Below are 24,355 nucleotides of genomic sequence, written 5' to 3'. Positions count from 1 at the left end.
TAATGTGCTTTATGTACAAAAAACTTAAATCTAAACATAAGACCATTTAAAAATGAATATATTGCAATATTTCTTTGGTATTATTGTAGATTAACACCTTCTGTTTAACCCCACTCAACTCCTTCTGACCACCCCTCCAAAATGTGATTATACCTTTTTAGGAAATTATGTATGAAATGCCATGAAAAACTTTAATGAAAGATAAACAAATTATTTTAGAATTGAATGTAAAATAATTTCCTATTACAGGTCATTCTAGCATTTTAGGGCAGTTAACTGTTTTTTTTTTCTATGGGAAAATATGCATGCTTTTTTTTTTTTTTTTTTAAAGATGATTATGTGTAGCTTTAAGAGGGTTTCTATGCAATGAGAATATGGGGAGGGTTGCCATTCGGACTTTGAATTAAAGGAAAATGATAAGGAAAATTATGTGTGGACATACTGAAAACTTGACAGAGACAAAGCTAATAAAAACAATATTAGAGGGGGGAGCGGTTAGTTTCACAAAAATTTAATGTAAAATAATTCACCATTTCCTGGCCATTCTAGCATTTTAGGACAGTTAACCAATTTATTTTTATGTGTATTTTTCTTTAAGGAAGGATCTATTTTTTGTTTGTTTGTTTTAGATGCTTGTATGTGGGTTACAGAGGTATTTTGTTGGGGGGGGGGCTTGCCATTCGAACTTAGTGTTATTATTAGGGTTAAAGAGTGTTTTAGGAGGAGACTTGCCACACATAATTTGGATTAGAGGTGAAGTCAAAGAAAATTCCATAAATTTGTTGATTTCTATTTTCGAGGTTGAAGGTGTTAATTCCATAGGCCGTTTATACTACGCTGGAGCAGGTTGTAAAAATATCTTTCACTAGAAAAAAAAAAAATAACGAAATAAAAAGCTTCCTAATTGTAGTTTGATGTGTTTTCTAACTGCTTTTAAAATTTCAAGAATATTGATATAGATTTTGAGGGTTTGTATTACTATACACATAGATTCGAAAAAGTTGTCAAAAAAAACAAATATATAACAAATAAATGTTATCAAAAGCAAGTTACTTTTCTACCTAACTGGATAATTTTTTAGTGTTTTTATTTAATGTAACATGTTTATTCAGCTTGAAAACAGTGTTTACCGATGTTTTGGAAAATTTAAAATGGCGCCCGACTCTCTTGAAACGCTAAGTTTGGGGAAAAGAGTTAAAAATAAAAAAGTAGACAAAATACTGCTAGAAACTCGCTCAATATATGTTACCGTGACATAGGCTGACATATATTCGGTGAGTTTTTAACAGTATTTTGTATAGTTTTTAAAAATTTTTAACTCCTTTTCTCAAACTTACCGTGTCAAAGAGAGTCGGGCCGGGCGCCATTTTTAATTTTCCAATACATTGGTAAACACTGTACGTTTTTCGAGCTGAATAAACATGTTACATTAAATAAAAACACTAGAAAATTATCCAGTTAGGTAGAAAAGTAACTTATCTTGCCTTTGATAACATTTATATATTTGTTTTTTGACAACTTTTTTGAATCTATGTATAAACGAGATTTTGATACTTATTTTGATTTTGAAAAAAAAACATTTGTGGCTGTTCGCAGTAAAACATTGGTTTAATTCGCTGTTCAAAACTAATTTAAAGAATAAAAGTGCATGCAAGCTATATATCTACAAAAGTTTATTTTGTTTTTTTAACCATGTTTTTAAATTTGACGAGAAATGTGAGAAATTGCAACAGATTCATAATGCCGAATTGGTTGGGATTGTTGTTATTATACATTCTGAAAACCGAATAGTTCTAAACTAATGTTATTCTGATAACAAAATAGCTCTAATTAAACATAAGAACATTTATATTCATATTTTCATGTTTTTCTTAATTCGTTCTTGAATAAAAATTAAAGAACGCGTGTTGTTTACACTGCTATAGCTGATTCTACAGGCTGGAGCTGCTGCTGCTGCTTCTAGTAATACTAACTTCATTTGACCAAATTCGAGAAATAGAAACAATTTTTTTTTCGGGTAGGTCCTTTTAAATTATCAATTACCGCGGTCCTACTCAACATAAAATAATACTTTTAATTGATAAAGATAGTAAAAAGATTGATTTACTTACTACTGGGTGTCCGATGAATTTTTTTTTCAAAATGTTCGATACTCGTCATATTAAAGTCTTATTTTTAACACGACAAAAAAACAAATGGTCAGAAATATTTTGGACACTTGACAGTATTAAGATTAACACCTCTTCTGATTGGTTCCCAAATTTCATGATGAAATTCTTCATACAATCACGGTACGGGCCTTTAGAAAACGGGGGGGGGGGTCATTACAAAACCTTACCGAAAACGCCATTTTATGACGTTCACATTTTTATCACTTTATTTGCTTAAAACTCTTAAAATATATAATGTACATTCATATTTATTAATTCATTTGAAAGTACATTCATTTCCAAACAAAACAGTAGTAATTTGAAGACTTGAAGTGCTTTGGTTTAAAAAATATGGCTATTTTAGTAGAACTACCTTGAAATCTGTGATTATCCAAAACGTTTTTTCGTCCGTGTGTATTACTACTATTATAAAAAACCTAGACACCTCAAAAGCATGTGGACCAGATCTCATCCCGGCTGTGCTATTAGAAAAATGCTCTGCCGAGGTTGCTCCAGTTCTCTCCAAACCTTACAATAAATGCCTTAACGAATCTTGCTTTCCCGACTGCTGGAAAACCGCCTCTGTGGTACCAGTCTTCAAGAATTCTGATAAAAGAACTGACCCACTAAATTATCGCCCCATTAGGCTCCTCCCGCTTTTCGCCAAAATATTTGAGTCCTTAGTTAATCAAGCCCTAGTCCAGCACCTAACAGCTGCTAAACTCCTGACTGACAAACAATATGGATTCAGGCAAGCCCGTTCAACAGCAGATATCTTAACTGTAGTTTCTGAACGTATATGCCGTTCATTGGACAAAACAGGGGAGGGTAGAGCGGTGGCCCTTGATATATCTAAGACTTTTGACAGGGTATGGCACGATGGTCTTCTAAGGAAAATTAGATCATATGGAATCACTGGAAGAATTCATAATGCAATTAAATTCTTCTTAAGTAATAGAAAAATCAAAGTTGTCCTCGACGGTCGTACATCTAAACAATATGACATAAATGCGGGAGTACCTCAGGGGTCTATCCTTGGACCTCTATTATTCCTGATATTCATAAATGACCCCCCTGATAAAATTGTTTCGGAGATGGGTATATTTGCCGATGACACCACTCTCTATAACAGATATGAGGGGAAAACAAATGAACACATATCCAAGAAAATGGCAGAAACACTAGAGGATGACCTCCAATCTGTAGTGGAATGGGGACAAAAATGGTTGGTCACATTCAATGCTGCTAAGACTAAGCTTGTTTCCTTCAATAAATACAAGAAACCTTCTCTACCACCAATAGCAATGGCCAAGAACACATTGCCTGAAAGTACTTCTTTTAAACTCCTCGGCCTAACGTTTACAGGGAATATGAACTGGAATAGATACATTGAGAGCATTGCCAAGGCTGCTGCAAGGAAGGTTGGCTCCCTCTACCGTGCTAGAAAACTACTTACGCCTGCCAGTATCCTATACCTCTATAAGGCAACCATTCGCCCATGTATGGAGTACAGTTGTCACATCTGGGCTGGTGCATCTGCTGCTGGTCTTTCGCTCCTGGACAGGGTTCAAAAGAGAGTCGCCAACCTGATAGGTCCTGAACTGTCATCTAGGCTTCAGCCTCTGTCCCATTGACGAGATGTTGCATCCCTCTGCCTGTTCTACAAATACTTTAATGGTGAATGCTCTGACGAACTGCAAACACTTGTACCTCCCCGATGTAACTACCCCCGACAAACCCGACAAGCTACTAAGTCTCATCCCTTTACAGTAGAGATCCCTAGGTGCAAGAAAGCCTTTTACTCCAATAGTTTCTTCCCCAGAATTGCGGGTCTTTGAAACTCCCTTCTGGGATTCTGCTTTCCCAACTGCAGTGATATGCAGAAGTTCAAGTGTAATGTGAACAAACATCTTTCTACTCATCTCCCTTCATAATGACCCCGCTAATTAAGTCCCTAATAGTAGCCCCTTGCTTCAAAGTGGCACTGTGCCTTGTTTGGGGTGAAAATTGAATAAAAAAAAAAAAAAAAGCTTCTGGGTTTGACCTTTACTCTTGATCTGAAATGGAACACGTACATCAAGTCTGTTGCCAGGTGCTGAAACTGGGCCAAAATGTGGAGGCCATTGTTCTTAATATTAATTCAGTATGGGTGACCCTGGCTAAAATTCTGGTTCGCATCCCTCTGGGACTTTTAGGGCTAAAAAACAGCTTCTGGGATTGATCTTTACTCCTGACCTGAAATGGAACACGTACATCAAGTCTGTTGCCAAAGTTGCTGGAAAAATAGTAGGATCCTTCTACTGCTCCAGAAGATATCTCACTGGTGATTCAATTCTCTATCTATATAAAAGCCAAGTACGTCTAAGGATGGGGTACTGCTGCCACATCTGGGCAGGAGTTGCTAAAAACAGCCTATCGTGCCTTGACAGAGTACAAAATAGACTTTGTGGCTTAGTGGGGGATGCCCTTTTCTCTTCCTTGCAACCTCTCTCCCACAGAAGAGACGTTGTGAGCCTGTCTTTATTTTATCGTTATTTCCATGGCAAGTGCTCGTCCAAGCTCCAATCTCTGCCCCCTCCCTTGCCAATCTTTCACGAAAAACATCTGTCTAGTTGAAACCACTGTCAATTTTCCCACACTTTATCTGTGCCTAAATCAAAACGTAGATTCCATGAACAAAGCTTCTTTCTTAGATCTGCACACCTGTGGAATTCTCTTCCGTTTGCCTGTTTCTCACCTGACTACAACTTGGATGTCTTCAAGTCCAACATAAATAAATTCCTGATGAATCGCCCTTTTAAGTAAGACACTTTATCAAATCTCCAATACTAACAATTACTATGATACTATCCCATTGATTAATGTATACGCAATAACCTTATCCCCGAGTGACTTCCGGGCCTTGATAAGTGGTGACCTCGATGTAAAAAAAAAAAAAAAGTTTTCATTATATAAACTTTCAGTCCATGTTCAACTAGGTGTGTGTGATGACTCTGAACCTGGATCAAGTAGTGAAACTGGTCTGACTTATCTTATCCTTGCTAGAAAAGGGCTCTTCTTTGCTGGGCATTTTGTTTGAAAATTAATGAAATGTCAAAATCATAGGTTACTAGCAAGGATTGAACTCACAACCTATGAGTAACACAACGGATGGTTAGATGATGGGTTTACTTTTGGTAACCATGTAATTTTTGCTTCCCTTATTTTGTTCTTTAATCTTCAAATTCCATGAGCAATGTTTCTGACAAAGAGAGAAAAATTTGTTTTCTTGGTCATCTAACACAAGTTTTTTTGTTTTTTTTTAATACCTTTTTTTTTAGCTCCTTACATTAAGTGGCTTCATGCCTTGTCTGGATCGATTTCCATAAAAAAAAAAAAAAAAAAAAAAAGCAAATTTATCTTAAAAAAATTAAAATAATGAATTATCTGTATTTTTATTGGTTAAAAAAGAATTATCCGAAATTATTTCATGTTTGGAATTTGCTTACTTAATGAAAAAGATGAAGAAAAAAGCAGAAAAAAGAAAAATGAGAGAAAATAGTGATTGCGAGCCATAATTTTTGACTTGAGTGACAAATTCATTATTATTTTTGACTTAAGCGACAAATTCATTATTATTTTTGACTTAAGCGACAAATTCATTATTATTTTTGACTTAAGCGACAAATTCATTATTATTTTTGACTTAAGCGACAAATTCATTATTATTTTTGACTTCAGCGACAAATTCATTATTATTTTTGACTTCAGCGACAAATTCATTATTATTTTTGACTTCAGCGACAAATTCATTATTATTTTTGACTTCAGCGACAAATTCATTATTATTTTTGACTTCAGCGACAAATTCATTATTATTTTTGACTTCAGCGACAAATTCATTATTATTTTTGACTTCAGCGACAAATTCATTATTATTTTTGACTTCAGCGACAAATTCATTATTATTTTTGACTTCAGCGACAAATTCATTATTATTTTTGACTTCAGCGACAAATTCATTATTATTTTTGACTTCAGCGACAAATTCATTATTATTTTTGACTTCAGCGACAAATTCATTATTATTTTTGACTTCAGCGACAAATTCATTATTATTTTTGACTTCAGCAACAAATTCATTATTATTTTTGACTTCAGCAACAAATTCATTATTATTTTTGACTTCAGCAACAAATTCATTATTATTTTTGATTTCAGCAACAAATTCATTATTATTTTTGACTTCAACAACAAATTCATTATTATTTTTGACTTCAGCAACAAATTCATTATTATTTTTGACTTCAGCAACAAATTCATTATTATTTTTGACTTCAGCAACAAATTCATTATTATTTTTGACTTCAGCAACAAATTCATTATTATTTTTGACTTCAGCAACAAATTCATTATTATTTTTGACTTCAGCAACAAATTCATTATTATTTTTGACTTAAACAACAAATTCATTATTAGTTTCATATTAATCCAGTGAAATTAAGTTTTAATGGTCCCAGTGAAATTAAGTTTTAATGGTCCCAGTGAAATTAAGTTTTAATGGTTCTATTGAAATCAAGGTGTAAATAGCTCCTCATCAAGTTTTAAACATTTTTCAAAAGCATCCCTTCCTTCAAATTTTTTGTACAAGTTTGATTCTAGAGACAGTAGACTCACCAACCATAAACATGACACGAACAAAAATAACAAACAACTTACAAAACAGCGGCTTCTGGATTCCAAGGTGTTTTCGTATCAATTTTATAAAATATTCTTCTGGCATACAATAAAACTTGCCATAAGTGATTTACATTTTTTCTGTGAAAATAAAATAAAAATGTTGTGAGAGAAATTTAAAATAAAAAATAAGGATTCTTTCATAGGTTAAAAAAAAAAAAAAAATATTGTTTAGTTCTTATGAGGACATATCTGTATCTTATGAAATGTATGAAAGAAAGGAAAAACAATTAAACACAGGAAGAAATAAAAGCAAAGAAAAATTGGACTGGTTTCATTCGGATCAACAAACATTTTCAGGTGAAAAAAAAATGAAAAAAAAAAATGAAAAAGAAAAAAGAAAATAAAATGAAGCAAAAAAAAAAAAAAAAAAAAAAAAACGAAAGAAAAAAACGAAAATAACAGAGGAAAAATAAAATAAAATAATGAACAATCGCGTTGACACACCAAAAAATAAAATAAAAGATTAATGCCATTACCTCCATTTTGGGAAAGCTCTTTTCACATCCAATTCTCCGGTTTCAGGGTGAACAATTGGATGGAACAATGGTGGAATAAAGAAAAGCGTCTGAAGAAAATAAATAAATTAAAAAAAAAAAGGAATCCTTTAAAAATGGTATACATTAAATCAGTTGATGGATTCTTAAAGCAGGAATCCCAAATCAAAATTTTATCAAGAAATAGGACTACATAGATTGATTTTTATTTATTTTACTGTGATTCACCTCAAACAAGGCACATTGCCACTGAAAAGTAAGAAGTTACTATGAATTAGGGGTCAGATACACAAGGGGCATTCCAAGTGGGGAGTGGGGCAGCATGATGCTTACATCACATTTAAATTTCTACATATTGGAAAAAACCAAGGCGGGAATTCTAGCTGTTAGTGGAAAGAAGCTATTAGAGTAAAAAAAAAATCCGTCTTCTGAGGACATTCAACGTGAAGGGACGGGATTTAACTGATTGTCGGGTTTGCCAAGTGTATTTTTGTGTCAAACAGACACCAGAGCAGCAAGTTTGTTGAAACACATTCCATTGAAGTACTTATAAAACAAGCACAAGGATGCAATATGGTGGTGATGGGACAGGGATGGAGCTTGGTAGACAGTGTGGGACGTATTAGATTACAGACTTTCTTTTTGACCTTGTCTAAGAAAGGGAGGCGTAATGGATGATGCACAAACCCAGATGTGACAAAGGTGACCTGCCAGATATATACAATACTGCCTGGTGAGAGAATGATTTCTAGCATGGTAGATGGATCCCACATTCTTTGCAAGACAAAAATACAAAATTTATTTTGCTAGCCCAATTAACTGCCGAATTATGATCATCCAAAAATTGTTATAAATGAAAAAAAATTTCACATTTCCAATAAGTAAAAAAAGTCTTTAAAAAAAATGTCATCGTGCGATAATCATTATGGAAGAAAACTATAATATCAATTCTGGTAAAAGAGTAAAAATTAGAGAAGTGGATCTTGGATTTACTTCTGACAGCCGTATAACTTTCACATCTCTTATTTTGTCCTTTAGTCCTCATATTCCATGAATAATGTTTCTGATAAAAGGAAGAATCACAATAAAAATATCAAAATACCATTTTAAAGAAAATGGTATTTTGAATCAATTCATACTAGTTTTATATTGATTGACGTAAGAGAAATATATCAATTACTGTTTTAAAAACAGTGACTGTCAGATTAAGTAGCAGAATGTGCCTTGTCCAGCGCTAAACTGTACATTGTTTGGTATTACTAATTGTATATGAAGGTTGTTCCGAAGTAAAGTATTTTATTAACTCAAAAAGTTGAAGAGCTATGAAGACTGGAGTGATACCATTAAAACGAGTGCCCTTTTGTCCTCCAGAATTAATTTTTCTACATAGTTACAATAATAAAATAGCAGGAATTACTTTGGAATGCCCCTTGTATATATATGCATCACATAGAATAAATATAGCAAATGTTTCAGGAACCACAAAATTCAGGTACTGATATTTATCAAATTCATGAAAGCAAAAAACTTATATTCATACTTACAGGACTGTCACAATTTGGATATGTTTCTGAAACTTTTAGGATAAATCGAAAGATTCCACCTTGATACATTCCTTTTCTGACAAATAACATTCCATTCCATACTGGGGGGGAAAAAAAAAAGAAACTTATAGAATGACAAGAAACATCCAAGCAGAGGGAGAAGGTACAAAAATACAAAAGATTCAACGGAACATTCCTGCTCTCCATTTCTTTAAACCATATTAACAAAAATTTAAATGTAATGCAAACAAACATTTTGTTTCTTAACTCTGCATACAGTTTTTAGTAATCTTCATTAGATGATATGTAACTCTTATGATGTATCTGTACATCATGTAATTTAAAATAATACACCACTATGCAGTAGTCTTCCTATGAGACTTACATTTACTTGCCCTCCTGACTATTTGTTTTTCATCTCAATGATTCAATATCGTTGCCGAATGCTGGTACGGTTGTGAACAGCTTCTTAAAACCAACGCAATATTGTAATGAAATAATGAACAAGGCCAAGTAGGTTCTCTACTTTATCTGGAAATCCTTTCTAAACCAGCTAGCTAGCCAGTGGCATTAACCGTAGGCAGGTTGAGACCCCCTACCCACCCCAAAAGAGAAAGTGTCTAGGGAATATCAAATTTGGTTAGGAGAGATGACGTTCTGTTTCTGCAGTTCTTGCAAGGATATGTTCATACATACAGCGCCTAGTATTCCCAAATGTTCATCCACCTGATACTAATCAGACTTAATGTTGCATAACTTCGGAGATCTAACAAGATCCATGATTATGTTGTATATGATGGACTCTCCCATCGATTTCAACATATGAGTTCCCGCCGCAACAACTAAGTTGCTCGGAATTCCACATAGATGATTTGTGGTGGTGAAGGCTTTGTGTAGAACCAACCACACTTTATGGTATTACTACTAATTTTTGTCGGTGCAGATGACTGCCACAGGACAGAGTATACAGTACACCACAGGTTTTTACATCAAAGTTTCCTTTTCTGATATGCATGTTTTAATGAAAACTGAGAGTGCATCTCTCTCAGTGAGTTAATGCGCACCCAGATACTTACCTAGAAATTTCTACAACTCGTCACAGTACATACAACGCCTAGCTTTCCTAAACGGTCACCCATCTGGTACTGGCCAGAGTCAATGTTGCTTAACTTCGGTGATCTGGCAAGACCTGGTGTATCAACGCTATTGTGCTGTGTGTATATAATATGAAGCTTATGTCTGTGTGTGTGTGTGTGTGTGTGTGTGTCTGGTCACGAATAGGCTCCTATATGGTTGACTATTTTAAAAACTGATTACATATAATGATAGAAGATGTATCGAGACACAGGAATGGGTATGTTTGATCTGGCAGAACAGTGGTTCATTAAAATTGTGGGGTTTGCATTCGCACCTGGTCCACGAAGTATGGAAATAAAAAAAAAAAAAAAAAAAAAAACGTTTACAAGTGTTTTTGATATAGATGTATATAAGAATACTTTAATAAGTATGTTTTAACTTAAATAAGGATGGTATAATAAAATTGTGGGGTCTGCGTTCACGCCTGGCCTCCATAGAATGGAAATAGGCACAAACTTTAATAAAGACTTTTCATATCTATCTGCGTAAATATACTTTGATAATTATGTTTCGGTTTGAAGAAATATGGTATAATAAAATTATGGGGTGTTCGTTCGCACCTGACCTCCATAGAATGGAAATAGGTCACAAAGTTTAACAAGGTTTTTTAATATAGATCCACAGAATATTGTGATAAGTGTTTCAGTGTGAACAGGTATGGTATAATAAATTATGGGGTTTAACTATTTTATTTTTACTTTCATCATATTTTGCTTTGGTTTTGATACCCCCAAATTCAACCCAAATTTACAACTCTTCCTTTTCGTAACCTATCATACTTTCATAAATCAGAGTTCATTTTCTGTAGGCTGTTTTTGAACCCAGTCAACAACGGGCACTTTTGCTAGTATATATATATTTCTGTAGAAATATATTTTCTTATTATATATCAATCCTTATTTAAGCTCAATGTAATCAAAGAGCAATATAGAGAATAAATGATAAAAAGTTATATTCCAAAATTCATGATGTTGACCATCTTATAATTTATTTCTTTAATTCAGTTGACTTATACAATTCTTGACAGTATCTGTTTCATAGCGCAAATCAATCACTTAATTATTATATCAATCAGTGAATCTATAATGCCCTCAACTCATCAGAAGAAATAGCAACAATAATGTCAAAAGGAATTGAAATGTGATTTGACATGGTAAAAATCCGAAAATTAGAAGAGAAGTTGCAGATCCCTTCATATTTTTCCATTACGCCATATTGAATTTTTATCAAAGTCATTGAACCCAACTATTCGTACTAACAATTTTAATTAATTTATGAATCTTCTATCAAAATGTTCTATTTAATAATTAGTAAATTTATTAATTCTAAGTTGTGTATAGATACTTATCAAAATAATAACAAATTATAAACTATTATACATGTTTGTATATATATTAGTGTTGGGACGATTAATCGAAATCAGAAAAATCAGAACTTTTGGGGATATTGGAAACAGAATTGGAATCAGAAAAAAATGGTGACTATTTTCCGATGCCAAAGCAATTCTTTAATTATCTTTTTAATTTATTTTAGACAAAATCTTCCACTATTGGTAATAATATATATATATATATTCATACGATAGCTGGTGTGTTATTTTCTGTGTCGCGCTTACATCTGGGTCATTTAATTGTTATGTACTTCCATTTCTTGTAATAAATAATTTTACCAAGAATTCTTAATAAGTTTTGGTTATAACTAGTGGCACTCAAGTCATTTATTTTTTTTATAAATAATTTTACTAAGAATTCTTCATAATTTTGGTTTTGGTTATAGCTGATAGCAATAATCTATTTTTTAAAAATAATTTTATCAAGAAGTCTTCATAAGTCTTGGTTTCGGTTTTAGTTGATGCCACCTTAGTAATCTATTTTTTTTTTTATAAATAATTTTATCAAGAATCAAAAATTCTTCATAAGTTTTGGTTTCGGTTATAGCTGAAGGAACTAAAGTTAAGTTTGGGATTCGGTTTCGATTATAACTGATGAACCTAAGTTATATGAATATATTTTTTATATTTGAAATCGCACCTTTATGATATATAAAAATCAATAGAACATTAACGCTTTAATAATATATATGAAATCTGCAAGAATTAAAATATTGTATTCAAGCATATTTTTCGACCGGGCTACGCTGGACGTCCCTGCTAGCTTAGATAAATACTTTTGTAGTTTTAACAAAAGAGCTACAATAATATCAAAGCGTCTCCATTTATGCTGAATATCTATAGAATGCCAACATCAATATATTACATAGGAATCAGTCCCCTGTGGAATTTCCAGAGGTCCCGCTAGTAAAAAAAAAAAATAGACATTTATTGATTTTAAACTACCAGTAAAAACTAAAATCTAGAGACCCTCACCATCACTACAAATGTGTTTTTGCGCTTGAGAAAATATATGCATATTTAACATGTTTTTTTTTACAGTAATTGGGAAAAATTAATAATTTTGGAGTAAAATTATTTAGATTTATAAAGAATCAAAATCGAAATTAGTAATTGTATCGAAATCAGGAAATTTAATACGATACCGGGGAAAATATTGGAATCATCCTATCATATATATATATATATATATATATATATATATATATATATATATATATAAAACAAATAATGACCGACAAACAGTATGGATAAAACAAGATTTTTGTCCATGTAAAAAAAAAAAAAAAAAAAAAGGAGCAATAAAAATTTAATCTTTGTTGCTTTTCAACTGATAAAATAAAACATGAAAATAAAGATTCATAATACATCCAATCAAGTTAAAAAAAAAAAAGAAAAGAAAAAGGATAATAGAGCGTCACTTTTTTTTTTCTAAATGACGTGTGTTCTTTTTTGTCTATTTTCTTTTTTTTTTTTTAGAGGTCAGATTGAAAAGCTGCGGATTGTGGTCAACATCAAAAAGGATTTTTGGCAACAGGTTGTCACGGCTTATTTTACTCTTACAAGTTAAAAAGAAAAATGGTTGATCAATTATTAAAGGTGAACAAAAAAAAGGATCATTAAAAACAGTGTTTTACACGACGCAACGCTTTTATGGGATTTTCATGGGTGACTGAATATGATTTGAAAGAAACTAAAGAGCAACAGAAGGAACAACAAAAAGTTATGAAATTTTACTTCAAAGCAAATGATGATGATGGAGAGGGGGGGTACCACGTGAATAATGAAGAGGAAAAAAAAAGATTTTATAATAAGCAATATTTTTATTGAAAAGAGAAAATAATACTTGGTAGTAAATAATAAAAAAAAAGGGAATGAAATGTAGAGCTCCACGAGGAACCGACCCCTTGGGTTAATGCCACAGGCAAAGTGGTGGGAGAAAAAAAAAACAAAAAAACAAAACAGCAATTTTCTTCTTCAATGAATAAGTTGTTTTAACAACAAAAGTGTCAGAAAACAAAAAATGATTTTAATCATAACATTCGCTTTTCTAGATTTTCAAATTAAACTTGTGAAATGGTGTTTTGAAAGACGTGACATACTTTCTTCATTAAAAAATAAACATATTGGACGATTAAAGACATAAAATTTAAAATAGATTTTGTTCAAGAGCACCCTATCCCACCTTGACAAAATTAAAAATCAGCTTTGAAACTTAGATGATGCCTTTTTCTCCTCCTTGCAACTTCTTTCCCACAATAGGTGTTGCAAGCCTGTCTGAGCTCTATTTTTATTTCCATGGTACGTACTCGTCTGTGCATCAATCTATGGTCCACCCCACCCCACCCCCGTCAATCTTTCACAAAAAAAACACCCATCTAGCTATAACAACTGACAACAATTTCCCCCACTTTCTATGTCTAAATCTTAAATTCCATGAACAAAGCTTTTTTCCTAGAACTACCCATTTGGGGAACTCTGTTCTGATGGCTTGCTTTCCAGTTGACTAGAACATGGTTGTCTTCAAATCCAATATAAACAAATTCATGTTGAGCTGTTCCCTTAAATAATCAAATTCTACCCAATTTCAACCACTAACAATTGCTACTCGTTTCAGCATCCACCGTATACGAATTTACTCGTATCCTAGAGTGCTCTTCAAGTCTTAATAAGTGGTGAGTTTCTTGTAAAAGAAAAAAAAAAATTTAGGCATTATAAAATTTATTTAATTTTGAATTATGTCATAATAACAGACACATCGATTCACGTTTTATTTATTTATTTTTTTTTTTACAAGGTGGTCACCGCTTATCAAGGCCCGGAAGCCACTCAGGGATAAGGATTATTGTAAGTACAGTACATTAGTGTGGATATTTAAAGTGTCTACTTAAGGGGGTGGTTCATCAGGAATTTGTTTACGTTGGACTTGAAGACATCCAAGTTGTAGTCAGGAGGGAAGCAGACAGACGGAACAGAGTTCCACAGGCGTGCAGTTCTAAGAAAGAAGCTTGGTTCATGGAATCTACGTTTTGATTTAGGAATAGATAAAGAGTGGGGAAAGTTTTTGACAGTGAATTCAGCTAGACGGGTGTTTTTCGTAAAAGATTGGTGAGGGGGGACCAGAGACTGGAGTTCAGACGAGCACCTGCCATGGAAATAACGATAAAACAAAGATAGGTTTGCAACGTCTCTTCTGTGGGAGAGAGGTTGCAGGGAAGAGAAAAGGGCATCCCCCACTAAGCCACGAAGTCTATTTTGTACTCTGTCAAGGCAGGATAGGCTGTTTTTAGCAGCTCCTGCCCAGATATGGCAGCAGTATTCCATCCTTGGACGTACTTGGCTTTTATATAGATAGAGAATTGCATCAGTAGTGAGATATCTTCTGGAGCGGTAGAAGGATCCCACCATCTTTCCAGCGACCTTGGCAACAGACTTGATGTACGTGTTCCATTTCAGATCAGGAGTGAAGGTCAAGCCCAGAAGCTTGTCAAAACATGGGGCTTCATGTTTGATCACCAAAGTTAAACGACATTAAGCTTGGTCAGATACTAGATAAGTGATCATTTCGGAATACCAGGCCCTGTATACAGGAGGATGGCGATACCTCCCTGCAAAAATATTGCAGAAGACAAACACAAAATAATAAAAGCTGATCATTCATAATAAACATGTATCGACAAGAAATTTGAAGAGATAAAAGAAAAGTAAAACGTTATATCTAGACACAATGTCTTAGAAAAAAAAAAAATGGCTGCCGAGTTTGAGTTTTATGTAAAAACTGAAATTGAAAGAAATTCTTACTCCACATATAAATTATAAAGATAATTGTTTGTAAGGAAAGTTTGCTTCACTCAAAAAAATTTTTTTTTTCGTATTGAATGATGAAATCCATCTTTTAAACATTATTATCTTCAACCATTAATTGACTAAATAACTATCCAATGCATATGGTAAATTACAGATTTCATAATTCCACGCATCGGTTATTAACCGACACTTTGCAATGCATAGAATCATTTAAAATTTGTCAGCCATCTTCCTGACAAATTGGAATATTGTTATTTTTTTCAGTCCACATGAAATCATTCTTATAAACATAATTTACAAAACTTGTTCCTATTTACAATGCCTCCCCACGGGACAGAGTTAGACACCAGGGTCGTTTTTTAACGTGGAAAAAAAAGGAACAAAAATAAAAATTGTCTCAGTCGTGAAGGATTTCTCCTCCACTAACAGAGAACAAGAAATTAAAGTGTAGCATCTGAAGAACAGATACTACACTTTGATCTTGACCCAAACGCCAATGTCTCTCGGTGGCCATTTTCTTTCTATGCAACTGTGTCTACACATTACTGATTTAAAAATCTAATATCAGACCATTCTGTGGGATAAATGATGCGTGTGTGTGCGTGTTTTTTTTTTTTATTATTTTTATTTTTATTTTTTTTAATTTTCTTCCTTTGAAGATTGTAATGCTGGGTTCTCTTAAGTGCAATTGTCTGGATCTTTTTTACACTTGGTTCTCCAGGAATATTAGTTAGGTAGGACTTCAGGTTCTTCTTCATAAGCCCTGTAGCATCTATAATAACTGGTATGATTGATATCTCCCTAAGATTCCAGTTTCTTTTCATATCAAACATGAGACCTTGGTATTTGGTCTGTTTTTCCCTTTCAGCTCTGTTCAGACCTCCATCATTAGGAACACTCACTTCAACCAAGGTTGCCACTCTTTCCAACTTATTCCATACTAGCGGGGGTACCCGGCGTTGCCCGGGTATTTAGAGGTGTGTGTTGGGGTGGTGGGGGTTTATATCAAAACAAAAGAATAAGCAAAGTAATAACCCTGTTTAAGTATCATATAAAAAAAAAACGTTAAAACTTCTTTAAAAAATCGTTGCCCGGATGTTTGTGTTGAAGGAAGGGGGGGGGGTAAAACAGTTTTGGTAGTTAGATAGAAGCCTTGAGGCGAAGGTGGAAGGTGGAAAATAAAGTGTGAAAAAAACCTGTCACATTAACCTCTTGGCCAGTAAGAAAGACTAACTGAAATACGTTTGAATTTATTTTAGTATTAAAAATAGAATTGACAGGTGCCCGCACTTAAGGTCAAATAGAAGTAACTTTTACTGTGGGGCAGTTTCTGGGGTTTGTTTACCCACCTTTGGCTGGTTTTGTTTCCCCAACTCTTTATACCATGGTACTTTGAAGCCACATTATATATATATATATATATATATATATATATATATATATATATATATATATGCATGGCTTCAAAGTACCATGGTATAAAGAGTTTACTTATCCTACACCCCTAATTGATGTATCATCCTTATTGAATAGACAAATAAAAATCTATATGCATTAGTATATATTTTTATATTGTTGTTTCCTTATTTTATTGATAGTCTCTCTCTCTCTCTATATATATATATATATATATATATATATATATATATATATATATATATATATATATATATATATATATATATAAATATAATGATCAAAAATTTAAGACCACTTAAAAATCTTAAAAAAAAAAACAACCTTTTTTTTAAGGACAGATTTCAAACTTTTCCAACTTAAGGTTACTAATACTACAATCTAAAAGGTTATGGAAACAAAAATGTTTCTTTTTAAAGATTTTTAAGAGGTCTTAAATTTTTGATCAGCAGTATATATATATATATATATATATATATATATATATATATATATATATATATATATATATATTGAAGAATTTCCATTACTTATTAATGTTTTATTTTATCATTTTTTTAATTTTATAATTGTGCAATGGCAGCACAAGAAGGCGCCTCCTGCAAAAAAAAAAAATTAATGAATAAATAAAAGTGAAACAATACAATGGTGACTTCTTTTTATTAGGATTTGTCAACCAAGTTGAAGGCAATAAACCAGTTTGTATTGAATGTGGTTTTGTTATGAGTAATGCTTCCATGAAGAAGGCAAAGTTAAAGATCCACCAGAAAACAAAGCATCCATTATTTGTTGGTAGAGGAAAAAATACTTTTAGTTAAAATTGAAAGCTCAACCAGTAAAATTAGTTGACTTCTTTATGAAAGTGAATGCTTATCAGGCTGAAACATTAAAGCCTTGTTATATTGTGTCAGAAATGATTGCTAAAGTCGGTGCACCACAAGGAGACAGAGAAAAACTGATTAAACCTGCTATGCTAGCTTGTGTTGAAGACTTTATCGGCAAAGGTGGTGTAGCAGTGCTTTAAAAACAGAAACAAGAAGGCAAGATGAAATGATCGGATATGTTCAAGATAAATTTAATAGAAATTCTTCATAGAAATAAATTTTCCATACAAATTGATGAAACAACAATTCATAAGCAAGCACTGCTGCTTTCATGTATCAGATTTGCATATCAGAATGACATCAGAGAAGAAATGCTATTTTATAAAAGTTTGCCAGAAAGAACAAGTGGAGGAGATATCTTTTCAGAAGTAAACAATTATTTGAATAATAACAATATTCCATTAACTAAATTGATTCAAATCAGCACAGATGGTGCTGCATCCATGACAGACAGGATTAAAGGCTTTGTAACTCAGACGAAAACTGTTGCTGCTTATCTAGTGCATGTACACTGCATTATTCACAGACAACACTTGGCAGCAAAAGTCTTTGTGACAATATGGAGGAAGCTGTTGATGCAGTTATATCAGAAATAAATTTCATAAAACCAAATTCCTTGAATGACAGATTTGAAAAATTTTGTGAAGATGAACAATTTAAAAAGTTAGGTGGCTCTCCAAAGGTAAGCCTTGATAGTTTTGCTAGTATGTGGCAAGCTGTACTGGACTTCTTAAAATTCAAAGCTAAATCTGCTGACTCTACTCAAAAACGAGGGTGAATTCTAAGGTTCAAATCCAACTACGTCAGTGGACAAATAAAAGACAAAAGCTCAGAATATTTTGGATAATCTGAATAAGAATGCAGTTAAATCCAAAATATTTGACCTCGGTGACATTTTTAACTTTTGTAAATGAACTAAATTTGCAAGGAATGAAATCTGACCATGTCACTTGCTCACAAAAGATTAAAGGTTTCACAAATGTTGAAATACTGAAAAATACAACTTGATAAGCAAGTTCTATCATTGTTTAAAAATTTAAATAGCATCAACTCAAATCCAGAATGTGTCATATAATGTGCTGAACATCTGGAAGGCTCAAAGAAAGATTTTGAGAAAAGATATGAGGAACTCATCAACACAACGTATCCACTGTGGTTTTAAGATTTGAACCTACTATGATACTATGGAACCTGAAGAACTTTTGGATTAAACAAAAAATTCAAAGTAGTCCAGGAGAGTTTAAGAGGAAGGAGGTTTTGGATATATTGAAATAAAATTAAAAAATCCATGAAATTATGACTTAGTGGAGTCCAGCATATTATCCTTTCTGACAACCTGGCTACTAGAAGCAGACTTTTCAGCTGTTGCTGACATCTTTATAAAAAAGAGAAACAAATTGCATGTTGATGAAAGAGGTTTGTTTGTTTAACCAGCATATCGACCTTGTTTGGTTCATTTAATGCGGTTTATAAAATTTAAATTTTTAGATGCTTTTGGAGTTGATTTTTTGCTAGGTATATTCCAGTAAGGTTTTGGTATAGTTTGTTATTTGATGGTATTTATATTTTATGGTAAAGATTTGCTCTTTTTAGGAAATTTAAAATGGTTTTAGGGTTTTCTTTATTGAAGAGTTCTTTTAAGTTTGTGGCTCTGCAGTAGTGTTGACGAATTTGTGTGAGGTCATAGGAGTCAAGTAAAAGGTGCTTCACCATATAAGGTTCGTGACATGGGTCCAGAGTTTTAAAGATAACTTTTTCTAGTTAAACCATATATAAAGCTTCCATAGTCTAGTTTGGCTCTTATCAAGGTTCTATATAATTTTAGGAATGATGAGCAGTCTGATCCCCACTCAGTATTTGCTAAAAACCATTAATAGTTGTAGGGTTTTGAAACATTTTTGTTTGAAATATTTGAAGTGAGGCATGAAGGAGAGTTTGTTTTTTTTTTTATCAAAAATAAGTCCCAGAAATTTATGTTGGTCAGCTATCTCGATTTTTGTTCCTTTTAGGTTGAGAGTAGGGTCATTGTGCATTTTCCTATGATTACAGAAATGGACATTTAGTTTTGGTTGTTGAAAATTTAAAGCCATTTTCTGTGGTCCATTGTGTTAGTTTGTTTATGCACATCTATAGTTGGCATTCTGAAGTATGAATATTTTTTGATCTATGGCAGATTATAAGGTCATCCACATACAAGGAGCCATTTTCTTTCATTGCTTGGACAATTTACAATATTATTGATTTTTATATTAAAGAGCATAACTAATAAAATACATCCTTGTGGGACTCCTTCCTGTGTTTTTGTGCCTGATAGGGTTGGTCCGATCCTTACTTTAAAACTTCTATTAGATAGAAATTCAGTCATTTATTTATCATTCTTTCGAATGTTTTGCAGAGACAACTTGTCAATGCAATTAGTCTGAAATTTTGTGGATTTGAACTGTCCCTGGAAAGATCATGATAGATGTTTCCCGCTATTGGGTAATTTTCCCATAAACCATATTTTGTTGAGTGTGTTTAAAAGATGTGTTTTGGGAGGAAGTTGTTTCAGAATCTGAAAATGTATCTCATCCGCACCAGTAGCTGTATTATATGCTTTGTTTATGGTTTTTAGTTTATTTTAGTAAAAGCATAGTTGTATTCTTCTTTGCTGTTTGAGCCGAAATTTATTTGTTTATCATTTTTCTGTATCTTGTTTTGTCTTTTGGAAGGACTGACTGGAATTTTTACTGGAGGAATTGTTTTGAAAAGTTTTGACAGGAAGATTCGCTATATTTTTTGCTCTGTTATTTTAATGTTGTTTCGTATGAGATGATTTAAAGGAGAGGGTAAGTTTTTGGTCGAAATTTTCCTTACCATGTTTCACACTTGATTGCGGTTTGTATTCGAGTTTATTTTATTTATATAATCTTTCCATGTTGTCCTTTTTGCTTTTCTGATAACTTTACGAGCTATTGCTCTTTTTTGCTTAAAGTTTAGATTGTACTTCGTTTGTTGGGAATTGAATTTTCGTAAAGCAGCTTTACATAAGCAAATTGCTTTTTGGCATTCATCGTTAAACCAGGGTCTTTGTTGTTTGTGTTAGTTCATTCTTGCACAATGACTAGTAATGTTTTAGAAAAATATTCTATAGATTAATTTTGATTTTCCTCCTTTGAGTTTTTTTGGCATTTTTTTTCTATTCCTCCTAATTTGCTTTTTTTCTTTATTTTCCATTGGGAGAGATGTTTTTTTTCTTTTTTTTTTTCTTTATTTTCCATTGGGAGAGATGTTTTTTTTTTTTTTTTTTTTTCTTTATTTTCCATTGGGAGAGATGTTTTTTTTTTTTTTTTTTTTTTTTCTTTATTTTCCATTGGGAGAGATGTTTTTTTTTTTTTTTTTTTTTTTCTTTATTTTCCATTGGGAGAGATGTTTTTTTTTTTTTTTGTTTCTTTCAGATTTGTTAAAACCACTGGAAAATGGTTGCTACCCCATGAATCTTCTAGAACGTTCCAGCCGTAGTCCATGAAGATAGTGGGCTCACACAAAGATAGATCTAGTACTGAGTAGGTGCATGAAATGAGATGAAGGTATGTGTTGGATTTATAGTTTAATATGCACAAGTTATTGTTGTTTATAATTTTTTCAAGATTTTTTTCCTTTCTTATCCAAGTATGCAGATACCCATATATCATGACTATTAAAGTCAACTAACAGTAAGAAGTGTTTAGGTAACTGATTTATTATTTTGTTCAACTCTCTTTCGTTTATTGGATCCTGAGGTGGGATGCAGATATTTATAGTTCAATGTCTTAAATATCAGTTTTTAGATCTATTTTGCTTTGTGGGATATTATTTCTAATAAGGATAGCTTTTTAAAAGGTTTCTTCGAGACATATGATGGCTGGTTGATGGTTTGTTATAAAAAGTAATAGGTCATTTATGTTAGGTTTTAGGCTCCGGCAGTCCCATGGAATGATTTTTTGGGTTATGGTTTGATTTTATGTATTTATTTTTGACTTTTGTTAGTTGTTGGTGTCTGATCTTTGATCTTCCGTGTCCATTTCCTTAAATCTGTTTTGGATTGAGTTTCTTGCTCTGAAAGTTGAACATGGTCTGTTTATTTTGGTTTTAACTTCTTTGTTGGTTGGTGGTTTGTTTTCTTTTCCTTCATGGGCACTTCTTGGTGGCTGTCTTTTATTTTTTTTAGTGAGAGCGGTTGTTTCTGTGAGTGTTGTAGCACTTTGGGGTTTTGTGGGTCTTTTGTGTTGAGTTTTGGTTTGGGAATTTTGTTCAGTTTTGTAATCTTTATTTTCAATGTTGATTTGTTTTATAGTTTTTTAATTTTTTTAACTCTTCAATTAGTTCCCTTATTTCATTGAATAATTTCATAATATCTTTAGGTTTGATGTTTGAGGGATTTGCTTTTGTTGTTTGATTATTTAGTTCGGTGATATGCTGTATGTTTTTTTTGTTATTTTGAAGTATCTTGTATTTTTGGCTAGGTTACGGGCTTCTTGGAAGGTTATATTTTTGGTATATTCTATTTTAGTAATTTCTTTATCTTTCTTCCATTTGTTGCATTTTTTTGAGTTTGCACTATGGCCTTTTTGACATTACATTTTGGCTCTTTTTGGCAATCTGTATGGGTCTCATTTTCTCCACACCTCATGCATACTGGAGAAAGAATAAGCAAAAACTTCTTGCCCAGGTGTTTGTGTCGGGAGGGGGAGGGTGGGGGGGTTTAAAAAATAAGTTTTGGTAGGTAAGTAGGAAGGATCGAACCCGAACCCTTGAGGCGAGTTGGAAAATAAAGTGTGAAAAAAAAAAAAAAAAAAAGTGCGCCGCTAACCACTGGGCCAGCAAGAAGTAGTAGAGGAAACATGTTTGAATTTATTTAAGCATTAAGAATTGGCAGGTGCCTGTACTTGACAACTTAATGAGGTCAACTTTGACTGCAGGACAGTATTTTATTTACTGCAGGGCAGTTTTTTTTTTTATTTTATTATACGAAAAAGCCGAATCCAGATGTGCCGATCGAAAAATGTTGAATATTTAGCTTTTCAAAGTCGGGCAAATTAAATACACACGCGACCCCCCCCCCTTGTTATCTCGTAGATATTATCATTTAGACGTGATATAAAAAGTTTTCAGAAGGAGCGACTTCCGCGAGAAGGTTTAGGAAAAAACCCTTTTGCGGACATACACGAAAATGCACACACACAAACAAACATTTTCGCTTTTATATATATATAGATGTTTTGGCTTCCTACTTCCACTAGTAGTGTGCTGTTATTTAGTTTCTTGACCATTTTAGGTTTGATGTTTGAAAATATTTTCTCTATTTTGGAGAAAGACACTTTTGTTATCGGTTCTCCTTCGGTTGCTTCTATAATTATAAAATAAGGAAGATTTTTATTTCAGTTTTAGGATTCTGTTTCTGAATCTGAACTAGATTTATCTGAAACTTCAGTTTATTTTTTTTAAGTTTTTTATTTGACATTTACATATATTGGATATTTCATTTCTCCTGCTCCCCACCTGCTTTGGAGCCCTGTGTGGGAAGTGTTGGGGAGAAACCATTTGTCTCAATGCAACAAGGATACAGGAGAAGTATTCTCAATCTGCTGATGGACTCAAGCATGTTTTTTTTCATTTTTTTCTAATGGCCTCATTTCTAGAAAAGATGTTAGTTTTCCAGTCGTGTTTCATCCATTCTTCAGCAAGTTGATTAACCTTCAGCCACTGCTTACTAAATCAGTTTATTGTCTAATGTGAGGAGCATGAGTGTATTTTATTGTGCTTGTCTGATTTAGTGCTAGTCATGACCAAACGATTGATTGGATTGGGCCTATCCAACTGCCCGTCTTAGCCCAAATAAGTCCAAACTGGAGTGTTGCATCCCATGTCCAAATATAACCTTGAATATGATCTTAATTACAATTTCACCCCAAACAAGGCACATTGCCATTTTGATGTAGGGGGGGCTACTATCAGGGACCTAAGTTGTAGGGGTACTATGTAGGGAGTTTAGCAACAAGATGTCTGTTCATATTACACTTGAACTTCTGCATTTCAGTACAGTACAAAAAAATCCTAAACCACCAAATGCTCAACCACCAGGATCCTGTCCTTAGGTATTACAGATTGCTACCCATGGTCAACAGGTGGCCCCATTGAAGGACTTTTACTCTCTCCAGGGGGGGGGGGGGCAGTTGGTGTATTCTAATGCCTCACTGACAGGGTGGTTCATGAAAGAGGAATGCTAAGATTGAAACTTAATAAAACGTTTGTTATTGACTATCAAGAATTGATTAAAAAGCACGAAGAACAGGGATCGCATTAAATACAACTTTTTTAAACAATTTTTTTGCAAAATGTAAAAACTGATTTGATCACAACTAATAAGTGATTTTGTAAAATGTATTTTTCAGTAATTTAATGAAATGGTCCACGGAACATTCCCTTAGGATTTGTGGTCCATGGGATAAAAAAGGTTGAACGTCACTGCTCTAAATGATATAAGTTAGGATTTCCATTAGTCCTTAATAGATTGGGAAAAAGGCATGCAGAGTTATCTCCCCTCATGATATCTTTGGAGCACGGTGGGACTCCTCTCTTTATACAAGTAGTATTCTGTCTCAATGGCTTGATATGTGTATTTTGGCAGTATACCAACTCTTTTTGAGTGATTTAATGCTGAAACAAGACCTATGATTCATTGCATATGATTAATAGAAGAAAAATAACTTTTATTCATAACTGTGGGATCAGGTGGGGTGTATTTCCCAATGTTATTAGCGTCCAATTTGATTTGTTAATTCATCAATGTTAA

The 24,355-nt window shown here is 32.9% G+C and overlaps 1 protein-coding gene across 3 annotated transcripts in view; it reads right to left on the bottom strand.

The window, feature by feature from the left end:
• The window catches only part of LOC145284437 (AKT-interacting protein-like), a 110,007-nt gene that overhangs the window by 27,844 nt on the left and 57,808 nt on the right, over positions 1-24,355 (bottom strand). For all 3 annotated transcript variants that reach the window (XM_080133248.1, XM_080133246.1, XM_080133247.1), the window contains exons 4-6: positions 8,908-9,008; positions 7,346-7,434; positions 6,849-6,947 (exon numbers count right to left, since the gene is read on the bottom strand). In XM_080133248.1, coding sequence (XP_079989374.1) covers positions 6,849-6,947; positions 7,346-7,434; positions 8,908-9,008 — 289 coding nt within the window. The remainder of the gene's footprint in view (positions 1-6,848; positions 6,948-7,345; positions 7,435-8,907; positions 9,009-24,355) is intronic.

This window comes from Euprymna scolopes, chromosome 9, assembly GCF_053919585.1.
Source record: "Euprymna scolopes isolate OS-2025 chromosome 9, ASM5391958v1, whole genome shotgun sequence".
In the NCBI taxonomy this organism is placed as follows: Eukaryota; Metazoa; Mollusca; class Cephalopoda; order Sepiida; family Sepiolidae; genus Euprymna; species Euprymna scolopes.
The sequence above is the reverse complement of the archived record's forward strand: the minus strand, read 5'-3'. Positions and strand labels throughout refer to the sequence as shown.